Source organism: Camponotus floridanus, unplaced genomic scaffold (assembly GCF_003227725.1).
Source record: "Camponotus floridanus strain SB8 unplaced genomic scaffold, Cflo_v7.5 scaffold5, whole genome shotgun sequence".
Classification (NCBI taxonomy): Eukaryota; Metazoa; Arthropoda; class Insecta; order Hymenoptera; family Formicidae; genus Camponotus; species Camponotus floridanus.
This window is the reverse complement of record NW_020229658.1, coordinates 788,525-799,738: the sequence shown is the minus strand read 5'-3', so window position 1 is coordinate 799,738 and position 11,214 is coordinate 788,525. Positions and strand designations below refer to the sequence as shown.

At 29.4% G+C, this 11,214-nt stretch overlaps 3 protein-coding genes and 2 non-coding genes across 6 annotated transcripts; 3 read left to right on the top strand and 2 right to left on the bottom strand.

The window, feature by feature from the left end:
* The first annotated feature begins 106 nt into the window (after positions 1-106).
* LOC105257897 (protein rogdi) lies at positions 107-3,181 on the top strand. 2 transcript variants are annotated; one of them, XM_011268864.3, is made up of 6 exons: positions 107-374; positions 617-688; positions 822-956; positions 1,044-1,322; positions 1,405-1,614; positions 1,690-3,181. In XM_011268864.3, exons 1-6 carry the CDS (start codon positions 339-341, stop codon positions 1,756-1,758), a joined length of 801 nt encoding a protein of 266 aa, XP_011267166.1. In that variant the 5' UTR covers positions 107-338; the 3' UTR covers positions 1,759-3,181. The 2 variants fall into 2 exon arrangements, with proteins under 2 accessions (XP_011267166.1, XP_011267239.1); XM_011268937.3 differs by lacking the exon at positions 107-374 and adding an exon at positions 435-525.
* Positions 3,182-4,692: 1,511 nt separating this feature from the next.
* Positions 4,693-4,764, top strand: Trnap-cgg. The gene has a single exon. It is a non-coding gene; the product is annotated as a tRNA-Pro (tRNA).
* A 114-nt stretch (positions 4,765-4,878) lies between these two features.
* On the top strand, positions 4,879-5,885 carry LOC105257826 (signal recognition particle 19 kDa protein). The gene is made up of 2 exons (XM_011268748.3): positions 4,879-5,029; positions 5,401-5,885. The coding sequence occupies exons 1-2, from the start codon at positions 4,983-4,985 to the stop codon at positions 5,792-5,794; spliced, it is 441 nt and encodes a 146-aa protein (XP_011267050.1). The 5' UTR covers positions 4,879-4,982; the 3' UTR covers positions 5,795-5,885.
* A 408-nt stretch (positions 5,886-6,293) lies between these two features.
* On the bottom strand, positions 6,294-9,280 carry LOC105257630. Its single transcript, XM_020029845.2, has 6 exons — positions 9,144-9,280; positions 8,584-8,715; positions 8,350-8,478; positions 7,441-7,712; positions 7,108-7,200; positions 6,294-6,705 (listed from the first exon to the last, which is right to left on the bottom strand). The coding sequence occupies exons 1-6, from the start codon at positions 9,193-9,195 to the stop codon at positions 6,295-6,297; spliced, it is 1,089 nt and encodes a 362-aa protein (XP_019885404.2). The 5' UTR covers positions 9,196-9,280; the 3' UTR covers position 6,294.
* Positions 9,281-9,896: 616 nt separating this feature from the next.
* Trnah-gug lies at positions 9,897-9,968 on the bottom strand. The gene has a single exon. It is a non-coding gene; the product is annotated as a tRNA-His (tRNA).
* Positions 9,969-11,214: the final 1,246 nt, after the last annotated feature.

Below are 11,214 nucleotides of genomic sequence, written 5' to 3'. Positions count from 1 at the left end.
TACATCTTTTTAAAAATATACATCTTTTATTTATAGATGCAAAGATAATGATGCTAATCCTATTAATAAATTGATCTAAACAACCAAAATAAAACAGAATTAAAAAGTGAAAAAATGTATGAGGATCATTTAAATATCGATACGTCTCGCTGTTCGATTTAAATGGACAGGGTCTGCTCGATTTTTGCCAACAATTGCTGGCAATCTGACGTAGGCATACATATGTATATACATATGAGATTACATACTCATGGTGCAACTCCGTCGACAAGTGAATTAGTGGAGACACCAGACGCACCAGACACACCAGACCGAGCCAGCCAGACGCCAGTTGAAAAATGGCAGACTGCGAGAAGGAGGAGGCGCACAATCTCGTAAGCTATTTACTTTTACTTAACATTTATCTAATCACTTAGTCAGCCTTGCGCGCCGTCTCTATAGCCATAAGTTCAGATGGGTTCGTACACACTGTCAAATTAATCATCTATCGTTTCACTAGCTCGTTGCTGAGAAACGAAGCTTGAGGTTATATCATTTGACGTTTCCTCGATGGTTTGTCCTGTGCCGAGAATTTCGTTGGAATCGATGTGTAATACGTTATTAATTTTGTTTTCAGCAAATGGAGTTTGAGTGGGTGCTCCACGAGGAAGTGCACTCCTCGTTGTCGCAGCTCCGAAATATCTTGATGGTGCGTATAAGCAATAGAGGACCAGTATTTCCACTTGGTCTATATTAATTGACTAAGTGGGTGTATAGTATAATTGCTGTTAAGAGAAATTGAATACTTGTAATACATATTAATTATATGTATTCATTTCAAGGAGTGTGCTCAGCGATTTCCACTGGCGCTCTTTGGTAATGATCAACATAATAAAACTGACAGATTCGTCTTTGCAGCCCCACATGACCAAGTCAAATGTGTTGCTGTCTTGACAGGCGACAGTATTACAAATGCGGTAAAGAGTTTAGTGTATTGTTGAAATAATACGTTAAAATTATAATTGTATATTTGTTATGTTATGAAAAAAACTCTATGTTTATAGGAAGTGAATTTTAAAGTACAACGACAACAGAATATTAATATGAGGACGAGTATTCAGAATGAACATCCATGGAAGTTACAGCAAATTCAAGATGCTGCTAATCATTTACAGCAAGGCATTGCTCATATAGATAATGTAGATAGACATTATCTTTTTAAAACCTCAGACGAAGTCATGCATGTACTAGGTAATATTTTAGGTTGCCTTCAGAGAAGCAGGACCAGTTTAATTGTTCCTAGAAAAAAGACAATTGATGATCTTATTAAGAGTCGAAATATGGTGCGTATTACTTTCTTCTGCAATGAACAAATTTAACTTTCAACTGTGTTAATGGAATTTCAAAAAAACTTTTTGTTCACAGAAATCTCTTAATCCAAACCTTCCAGAAAATTTGGCTATTAGCTTTTACATTCAAAGTTACAAACTGGTTTTGGCTATTTATCAGTTAGAGAATGCTCATGGCAGCGTCAAATATGAAACCCAGCAAGCGGAATGCAGTGTGCCATGGCTAAATGATGCTCTTGTATTACTTACTATTGCATTACAACTTTGTCAACGACTGAAAGATAAGGTTTGTAAAGAATTTTGTCTGTAATTTTTGTTTGTAAAGAATTTGATAAATTTCCTAATGTTGTAAACTTTTCAGATATGTGTCTTTTCCCAATACAAAGATTTTACGGTAGGTTCTCGTGTTCCTTCCGCGATGGGATGGTAACCTAATTTTTAACACCAAGAGAATTTTCACATTTAAACTCGATATAGCAGTGCTATGTGAAGTGAAAAAAAAATTGGCCTCAACCAATAATACTTGTTCTGGCCTTTGTTTTTACATCTGTTGATTGTTGTCCTCTTATCATATTTCTCATTACATTAGAATGTTGTTCTAGCGTTTTTAAATCGGTACAGTGTGCGCCTAGTATTACAATAATAATAATAATAATAATAGTAATAATAATAATAATAATAATATATACAGTGTATTATGTAATATATTAATTATTGAGATGTTGGATCAAAAAGATTCACATGGATATGTGAATCAGCAATGGATAATAACAAATCACCATAGGCCAGAAATAGAAGATTTAAGCATTTTGCCAATTATTGGTGTGCCTATCACCATGTTATATTGTGTTCTTCCCATTTCTGAAGTAGTTTTCATGAACGTCTAAATCGTTAAGCATATAACATCTGAAGTTGTCATTTCATCTACAAAAGTTGAAATATTTAATACATCTGTGATTCTAGAAATGTATGCTATAATCCTCTCCTTACTGAATTAGAATATGCTTTCACATCATTGGTTATTTTATTATTTTAGAGAGATCACGGTAGTGTCTCGCGCTAAGTTCATGTATTAATAGACATGAATTTTAACTTTTCTCTTTTATATTGTTTGTTGCTTGTGCATAACTATCCATATAGAATTACTTTTTATCTTAATATCACAGAGTTGTTAGGTTGTCCATAAAATAATGTCATTTTACATTTTAATCTTTTATATTATATTTTAACTTCCAATTTTAACGATCAATACTTGATGGAATTAATCGAAATAAGAGACAAATAACTCGACGCATTTGTAATTTGTTTACATTGATCAGAGTTTATGTTTATTCCAAAGGGTTTCTTATAATTAGTAAAGAATTTTCTCATTAAAAGTTGGGTAAAATTGTTCAAAGAGATGGTAATCACTTGATAAGTAATTTAATGAATATGATAATGAATATGATTTAATGAATATGAAGTGAGATAAGATTTTGATCAATGAGTTTAGTTTTTGATAGATCTTTTGTAGATGTGTCATGTGGGAATGCTATATTTTTTCAATTGACTAGTGCCAATCCTTTAATTTCCTACTTTTTTGATCCAATTTCTCTTAGTATTTATTGATTATTTTATTATTTTAAAAAGTGCATAATATATTAGCCATTATCCACTAACCAGTTATTACTACTCGAATCGAGCTTTTATGATAAAAACATTCAAATTTTAAAAAGAAATGTTATTTTTCAAAAAATTTATATCTTTGCATGTTATCTTTTGCAAAGCAAATCTTCAAAAATATCAAAATTTAAAAATTCAGATGCAATAACTTAATATCTTTCTACTAACACAAGAAGATGTGCTAATTTAACAATGACTATACATATAATAAAATATTATTTTATTTTTCAATTTATTTATATATGTTTATATAAAGATAATAAGTAGAAAAATACCATGTGCCTCATGATTCCGAATTTGAATATGAAAATATGAATCTTTTTACATGATGGTACAATTTTGTAATCAATATTTTTCGCGATTACTAAAATTGCTACAAAGAAAATACACGTAATGTATATGTATATATATATATTTGTATGCATATAAAAGCGCGCATAAAAATTCATACATATATACATATATACTTGAAAAAAGAGAAAAAAGAGAAGAGATTGCTACAAAAAATATTGTTCTAGATTATTAACACAGTAGGGAAAGGATTAAGATATAAAATTTAAAAAAAGTGCTTATAAATATAATAAGTAATTAATAATTCTATAAGAACATGTGTGTAAAGAAAGAAATTTCCATACACAATTTTTCGACGGCTTAGTGAAGTGACTTTTTAGATATTAATATTATGTTTTAAAAAAATAGTAATATTTAATAGCTAGAAACAATATGAAAAATTTAACATAAACATTTCTGTGTCATTATAGTTAAATGAGCAAAGTTACATTTGTGTGACTTTTACTCTATAAATATAACTGTATAACAAAAATTATAAAAGAAATTCTTGCCCAAAAATTATTATCTATATAATATTTCTATATGTCTGTGTATTTAAAAAAAATTTAGATCTAATGTTTATTTTAATAAGTTAATTATAAAGTAATTATTCTCTCACATTATATATATATATATATATATATATATATATATATATGTATGTATGTATATGTCTGTATGTATGTATAGAAAGTTGTAATATTTTAAATATTAAATTTATGTATATAAAGCGCATATTATTTATTGTTAATATTACAAATATAATTTGTTCTATATTTGCTTGAGAGTTTATTAAGTGAAATTGTACTTATGTAATTTAAATGTTTAATTTATTTGCAATAGGATTATTAATAAATGTCTAAATTGAATCATTTTACATGTGTTTTTGCTATATTTGATTTTCTTTATCAGATTTTAATTATCATTCCGTAAAATTTCTAAAAAACGGATTATTTTAGATTATAGAGACATTACACATTAATTTATATTTTATTTGAATGTATAAAAATAGATTTTTCAAAGACTTTCTTTAGACTTTTTCGAAATGTATATTGAATTTCGTATCTTTTTTACACTTGTATAAATAAAGTTATCAACGTTGAAGCACTAAATTTGATAAAATTTCATCGAGATGCATAGAAAAAATATATTTCTATTCAATAAATAGAATGCAGCATTTCTATTGCATATATTTTATTATATATACTTTGTGTTTATTGAATAGGAATGTATTTTCTAGCACTGTATATAATATATCACATGAATGCATGTATGTATATGTATATGCATTATATAATAATTTAGTAATATATAGAGCTATATAGATTATGTGCTACAACTTGAGACTTGTATTTGGAACGTACCATTACATGGCTCGTTGGTCTAGGGGTATGATTCTCGCTTCGGGTGCGAGAGGTCCCGGGTTCAAATCCCGGACGAGCCCGAGTGTATTTATTTTTTTACTGCATCCATTATTATTATTTTATTCTTTTACTTAAATAATTTGCCAATGACATTATTACAATAACGTGTAAATTTCATGTATACGAAGGGGTATTATTTTAAAATAATCATCCTTTTGAAAATTTGTCATCAATAGTCGATATAATCGATAGTCGATATGCAATATGCAGCTTTCAACCACAGATATACAAATACAACATGTCGCTTGCATGGAATCCATCGAAGAATCACAGTGAACGTGAGAGGCAGGTTTAAGTATAAATAGTAGCGCTATAAAAAGCAAGTTTAAATATAAATATATAGATATTTTTTAAATACAACATGATAAAAATTTCACATTCATATAGTTTCTTTCATAGCTCGTAAGATACATTTACAATCTACATCTCATGCTAACCTATAATGTCAATTTGAATCGCAATTTTCTAACGTCAAAATTGAGTAAGAATTAAATTAATTAGTTATAATGATTCAGATTTTTTGCAAAGACGTTTGTATCACCTTAAGGAATAATACAAATCATTTTTGATATTTCATATTTGTTAGTATTTTTTTGAGGCCTTCGAGTTACAGGTATAAATTTGCCATATGTTATCTGACATGACGCTTTTTACAGATGGGTGTGCATTTACCCAATATATTTAAACAACAAAAGGAGTTTGAAGGAAGGACGAAAGTTGGCCAAGGATAAATGCGTAGAGAACCCAACGCATCAAGAGATACGGGATGTATTGGTAGCAGGAGGTTTTAATGTAGGCGTCGAGAATAAACTACATCCGAAAGAACGCAGCAAGGAACCTCTGTATCGCGGTCGTATTCGCATACAGTTAAAAAATGACGATGGTACACCATTACGACCCGACTTTCCCACTAGAGATTCTCTTTTGGCATACATTGGAATTACAATTCCAAAGTTAAAGACTCGTCAGGGCAAACAGAGTTCTAGTGAGCAAGCGTCGCAACCATCCGCATCAACATCAAAGAAAGGAAAAGGTAAAGGAAGAAGGTAAAGAAGAGGATTTGGAACTATATATCATAATGTGAAGTGATTTTTGCTTATATTTTCATTATAGAAAGCATTTCTGTATACACATATATGTATATATAATCTATTTACATTTTTCATAATTCTGTATTGTGTTTATATAAGATATAAAGTAAAATTAAAATAATTAGTTGATTTGAGAGTAAAGCTATATTTTATCAAGTTCTATTATTGTAACTTTTAAATCTGAATTAAATTCCAAATTATAATGTGCAAGATATTAACACAGTTTTATTATTTATAAATTTTAGTTGACTTGATTTTAAATATGAATGTAAGAGATTAAACTAATTAATATTTAAATTTTATGAGAAAATATAATTTAATATTGCTTGTCAAAGAGAGAATTTAATAATGAATTAATTGTTTGCTGTATGAATGCGATATAATAATATCAAGACAAGTTTTAGACAAGATAAAAAGATAATGCATTTAATTTATATTATTTCATTATAATTATTGTTTTCACTTTTTTGTTTTGTTCTCTTTCTCAGAGATGTTATTTTTGGTTGTATTACTAGATTGCTTCGCCTCATTATTAGAATGTACAATTTTATCTGTTGAAGCTTTTTCTATCTGCTCAGCATTTGTATTAATACAATAAGAATTTGGATTAGATGCAGAAATTAGCGGATCTGATATACCAGGTATATATTGTGGAATATATTCCGGTTGGACAAAATATTCATTAGGATGGAGTAAGTTGGTCAAGGGATTAGGATATGAAGTATATTGATATGGGGCATTAAAGTGTTGATATTCCATCGGTTGGTATACTGTATTTGCGCTGACGATATACGGCGTTTGTATGGGATAATGCGCCGGTTCGGCTGATCTTAGGAAATTTGTAACTGCGTTTTGTTCAACAGATTTAGCCTGAAAAAAAAATAAATTTTGATCTGTAATTTGTCTGTCTTAAACTAAGGCTATATTTAACAATTTTAATATATCAAATGATTATTTATCAGTTGTATCAATATACAGAATATTGTAACTCAATATATCAATATATATATAAAGTCTTATAATTCAAACAAATTATTACAATTTGTCAATATTTAGAGTGTTGCATTCTTGAACTTAATTTTAATGACAGACTCTTCGATTATTTTTCAATTCTATTAAAGAAAAATCATTTAGAAAAAGATTAATTTAAAAATCTAAAAATCTAAAAATTTAAAAATCTGTTAATATTAATATTATGTTAGCTATGAAACACATTGTATACTTCCTAATGAAACTGAACAAGCACATTCATTATATTATTATGAAACTTACAGCATTATTTCTAGCAATAGGAACATCTTTAAAAATAGTAGAACTATCATCACTTTCACCAGCAGGTTGACCAACAGACTCTGGGTTTTCATTCTGTAACGATTAATATAAAAAAGATATATTTAATTGCATTCTTGTTATTTATATATTAATTAAATTTGACACATATTCTTTATTTCAATTTAAAATTATTTTATATGTATCAGCAAACATTTTATAATTGTAGAAGGAATTTCAGTCATAAGCTCAGTCATAGTTAATCTAGCAGCTGTACTCAGGATGAATAGTTCCTGAAATTATATAGAGTTATAAATCTCTTTAAATGTTACTTACATTAGAGTTTCTGAAACCGCCATGATGTACAGTATGAGGATAGAATAAACGATGATGGCCAAATAGATTGTACAAAATTTGCCCTGGAAGATTACTTCTATGAAAATTATGATGAACAGGCGATCCACGTGCATGCCTGAAAGGATGCAGAATTGAACCCACCAACGGACCTGTTGTGTCGTACAATCCGTTTGTTACATAGCTGACAATTGGATTTACCATTCCGACGACCGGGGTTTCTACGCCAGGCATAGTTGGATATGGGCACGATCCTGTATTTGGTACCATGTACAATGGAGAATTGTATGTATTCCAAGAAATTGCACTGTTTAACGGTTTTTCACCGTGAAATTCGTTTTCGGGGCTATTCTCGTCGGAAACGCCCGAAAATGAATTTGTCGAAGAATCACTATCGTAAGCCGCATTGAATGTTTTGATAAAATGAGAGTGACCAGCTGCTGGCCCTCCATTGATAAAATATTGTGCCACTTTGTCGGCATCTCCTACAAGGCAATTCGATAGTCTTTACTTTAGATATTGAGATTACCGATGCTGTTCAAATGTATAGAAGAAAACGTTTCAATTTTTGTAACATTTCTTAAACGTTTCTTGCATAACATTTTGTATTCCTTGTATTTGGATATTATGATTAATCTTTTATATAAATGAAGTTACTTTTATATGGATTATTAAAAACTGCATCCAACTATGTTTAAAGAGGAGCAGTATTTCCCAAAACAATTTAGATTCTTTGTTTTCTCTTTTTAAATTTTCAAATATTTTATGGCACTACAATGTTTAATATAATCAGATGCAAAGTGAGTATATTTGTAGCACATTTCTCTAAAGATTCTCTAAAGATCATTTAGATAAATAGAAGATTGAGATCTTTTACGCAGTTACTCTTACCCATTCTGAGACGACGTCTAGATTTTACAAGGGAACGTATGTCTCGCTCTTCATCCGTTAGATCTTCAGAAAGTATATTCAGATCGATAGCTTGAATCTCTCTTTGTATACGCTGTATGCATTTTGCTTCTAAAATTATATATTGTCAAATAAAAATATAAGATTTGCAATATTATTTTCATGGAAATTATTTCAATCCATCTTTTGTGTAAGGGAAAAATTTGTTGACAATACCTTTATCGTTATTGTTAAAAACATTACATTCACAGCGATCATTTGCAAATATTGCGGAGACGTTACATTGTTTACACAACAAGTCGCAAGATTCAGCATCGTTTATGTCCAATAGTGTGCTGTGAACTATCGCTACAAGTATATCATATTAATTACTACAAGAGCATTTAATGTAAATACTATAAAAGTGTATTTAAAAAATTGAATTATCCTCAAGAATTCTTCTTTTTTTCATTACTTGATAAATATTTCGAAAAAATGTATATTTATGGCAATTAAACGTTAATGCAAATTTTTCAAAGCTTTGCATTTAATTGATTCTAATAATGACTGAAAGTATTATAATATAAATTTTTTAAATTAAATATTATTGAATCCACACTGAATAGAATTAATAAAAAATATATATTCATGGCAATTAAACGTTACTGCAAATTTTTCAAAGCTTTGCATTTAATTGATTCTAATAATGACTGAAAGTATTGATATAAATTTTTTAAATTAAATATTATTGAATCCACACTGAATGAACAGAATTAATAAAAAATATTCATACGAACCAACATAGCATAGAGTATGAATTAACCATAGAATTCGATGTCGAACAGCCATATCGTTTAATAAATATGTAACAGAAGTAAAAAATTTAAAATCAGATACAAATCATACACGTGATCCTGCACCGCACTGCAATAAGAAGCACAATTGTAACTTGATTTATAATAATTGATATTGCACAATTTGCTGATTATTTTTCAAACTGCTTCTCTGGCATCATTAATGCAATTTCGCGTTTTAATTTATCGGTTGCAATCAGCTTACCCAATATTACACATTCCTGACATATTGAATGTCACAATTATATTCGGAAAACGATTGCGATAATATATCTAACTGTGACCTGCGAGCCTAAAGTTTGTTTGTATTGCACTTTCACCGAATTTATTTCAAGGCGAAATTATACAATGCATAGTTTTGCATATATTAATAATATATGAATTACAAACACGCGTATAACAGATTTAATCAGTAATTATCTTGATAATAATTCTAAACAATTTTGATAATTAATATAATTTGTATAAAATTAAATAATAAAAAAATATTATTTATAATATTTTATATTATAAAAGTATTATATTATTAATACATTATAAATATATATCATTTTAATTAATATTTCTTACTGCGATAATGCTTTTCCTAATCATGCTTAAATTTAATATGTTAATTATTAAAAAATCATACTTAAATTTAATATGTTTAATATATAAAATAAAAAAAACCTTCACCGTGACAATGCTTTTACACATTGCCGTGACCAGGATTCGAACCTGGGTTACTACGGCCACAACGTAGGGTCCTAACCACTAGACGATCACGGCTACCGAAGGTCACGTAAATGAATTGGATTTTTAATGATAACACTGATATGATATATACATATCTTTGAATATTTTCAACGCTCAAGTAGTGTGTTATAAAATCATAACAGATTACATCAGGCAATTGCACATATATTTCAGGTGGACAGGAGGATTTCTGATATTGAATACATATAGATCATTTATCATACGACAGATCATTTATCGGAAATTTTCTCGCAAAATTATTGGAATAAAAAAAATCATTCGCGCATGAATTTCCCAACTTTTGAAATCCGCGAAACGAGATTACATCCTGCGGATATCAGCGTTATAGTATAGGTGAAATTTTATCTCGCGTAAAGTTTCATGCAGATAGGATCGCCTCGAGCAATCATCGCATATGGGAAATTCATATTTCTAGAATTTGAGATTTTATCGCGGGAGCGCAATATCAGGCAACTTGGCGGGCTCGCGAAAAATAACCACCATAGCTGTAGAAAACATAGATTGCTCTTCTATCCAATTTGTATTTGTAAGTGGAAAATACCGTTCGAGCGGAAAGGATAAAGTTATTTAACAAAGCTCGCTAAGCTCTTGTTTTATTGAGCGTAAGTGGTGCAGAAAACGTTTGCGGCTTTTATTGCCTTTAAAAAAAAGACGTGATCTGTGTCGCTACCTCTCCTCTCGTTGTTATGCTACTGTCCGCTCACGTACCAGTCTATGTTTCCTATGTCCATGGTTGTCGGCCATTACGTCAAAATATTAGGGCGCATTCACACCTTGGCAAAAGATAAAACAAAAAGCAGAAAAGCAGGAGCTATTCAAATTCGTGTTGATCATAATTTCGAGTTGTTGCCCTTCGAATATACTGCTTACACACTGCTTATTAGACCGAGTTTTGATTGGCTTTCTGCTTTTCTGTTTTTTGTTTTACTGCAAAGGTGTGAATGCATCCTTATCTCGAGAGCGCGGCGGCGCGTTACATCAATCGCGTTCAGGCACGTATCGATTTACTTTGACGATTAAAGAATAGCTCCAGAGAGGATATTCTTTCTTCTGATATTATTTCATCATCGAAATTTTCGCACAAATTGCAATGGAAAAAGTCATTATCTTATTTAATTCCGTAATTCGGGTAAGTTTAATTAATCACTTAACGATTAATATCTCATTCTTAGAATGTTGTGGATACTGAGTTTATTTTATATTCAATTACTAATATATTTTAATAATGATGGTTTTTTTCTATTTTATTTTATATTTA

What these genes read in the sequence shown, in the direction of transcription:
- LOC105257897 (XM_011268864.3), top strand. Translation starts at nt 339, where the DNA reads ATGGCAGACTGCGAGAAGGAGGAGGCGCACAATCTC. An exon ending in AGCTCCGAAATATCTTGATG is followed by an intron (nt 689 to 821) that starts GTGCGTATAAGC and finishes ATTCATTTCAAG; the next exon opens with GAGTGTGCTCAGCGATTTCC. An exon ending in TTATTAAGAGTCGAAATATG is followed by an intron (nt 1,323 to 1,404) that starts GTGCGTATTACT and finishes TTTTGTTCACAG; the next exon opens with AAATCTCTTAATCCAAACCT.
- LOC105257826 (XM_011268748.3), top strand. Translation starts at nt 4,983, where the DNA reads ATGTCGCTTGCATGGAATCCATCGAAGAATCACAGTGAACGTGAGAG. An exon ending in AATCACAGTGAACGTGAGAG is followed by an intron (nt 5,030 to 5,400) that starts GCAGGTTTAAGT and finishes CGCTTTTTACAG; the next exon opens with ATGGGTGTGCATTTACCCAA.
- LOC105257630 (XM_020029845.2), bottom strand. Translation starts at nt 9,195, where the DNA reads ATGGCTGTTCGACATCGAATTCTATGGTTAATTCATACTCTATGCTAT. An exon ending in TTTTAACAATAACGATAAAG is followed by an intron (nt 8,479 to 8,583) that starts GTATTGTCAACA and finishes ATATAATTTTAG; the next exon opens with AAGCAAAATGCATACAGCGT. An exon ending in CTATTGCTAGAAATAATGCT is followed by an intron (nt 6,706 to 7,107) that starts GTAAGTTTCATA and finishes TTTTTTTTTCAG; the next exon opens with GCTAAATCTGTTGAACAAAA.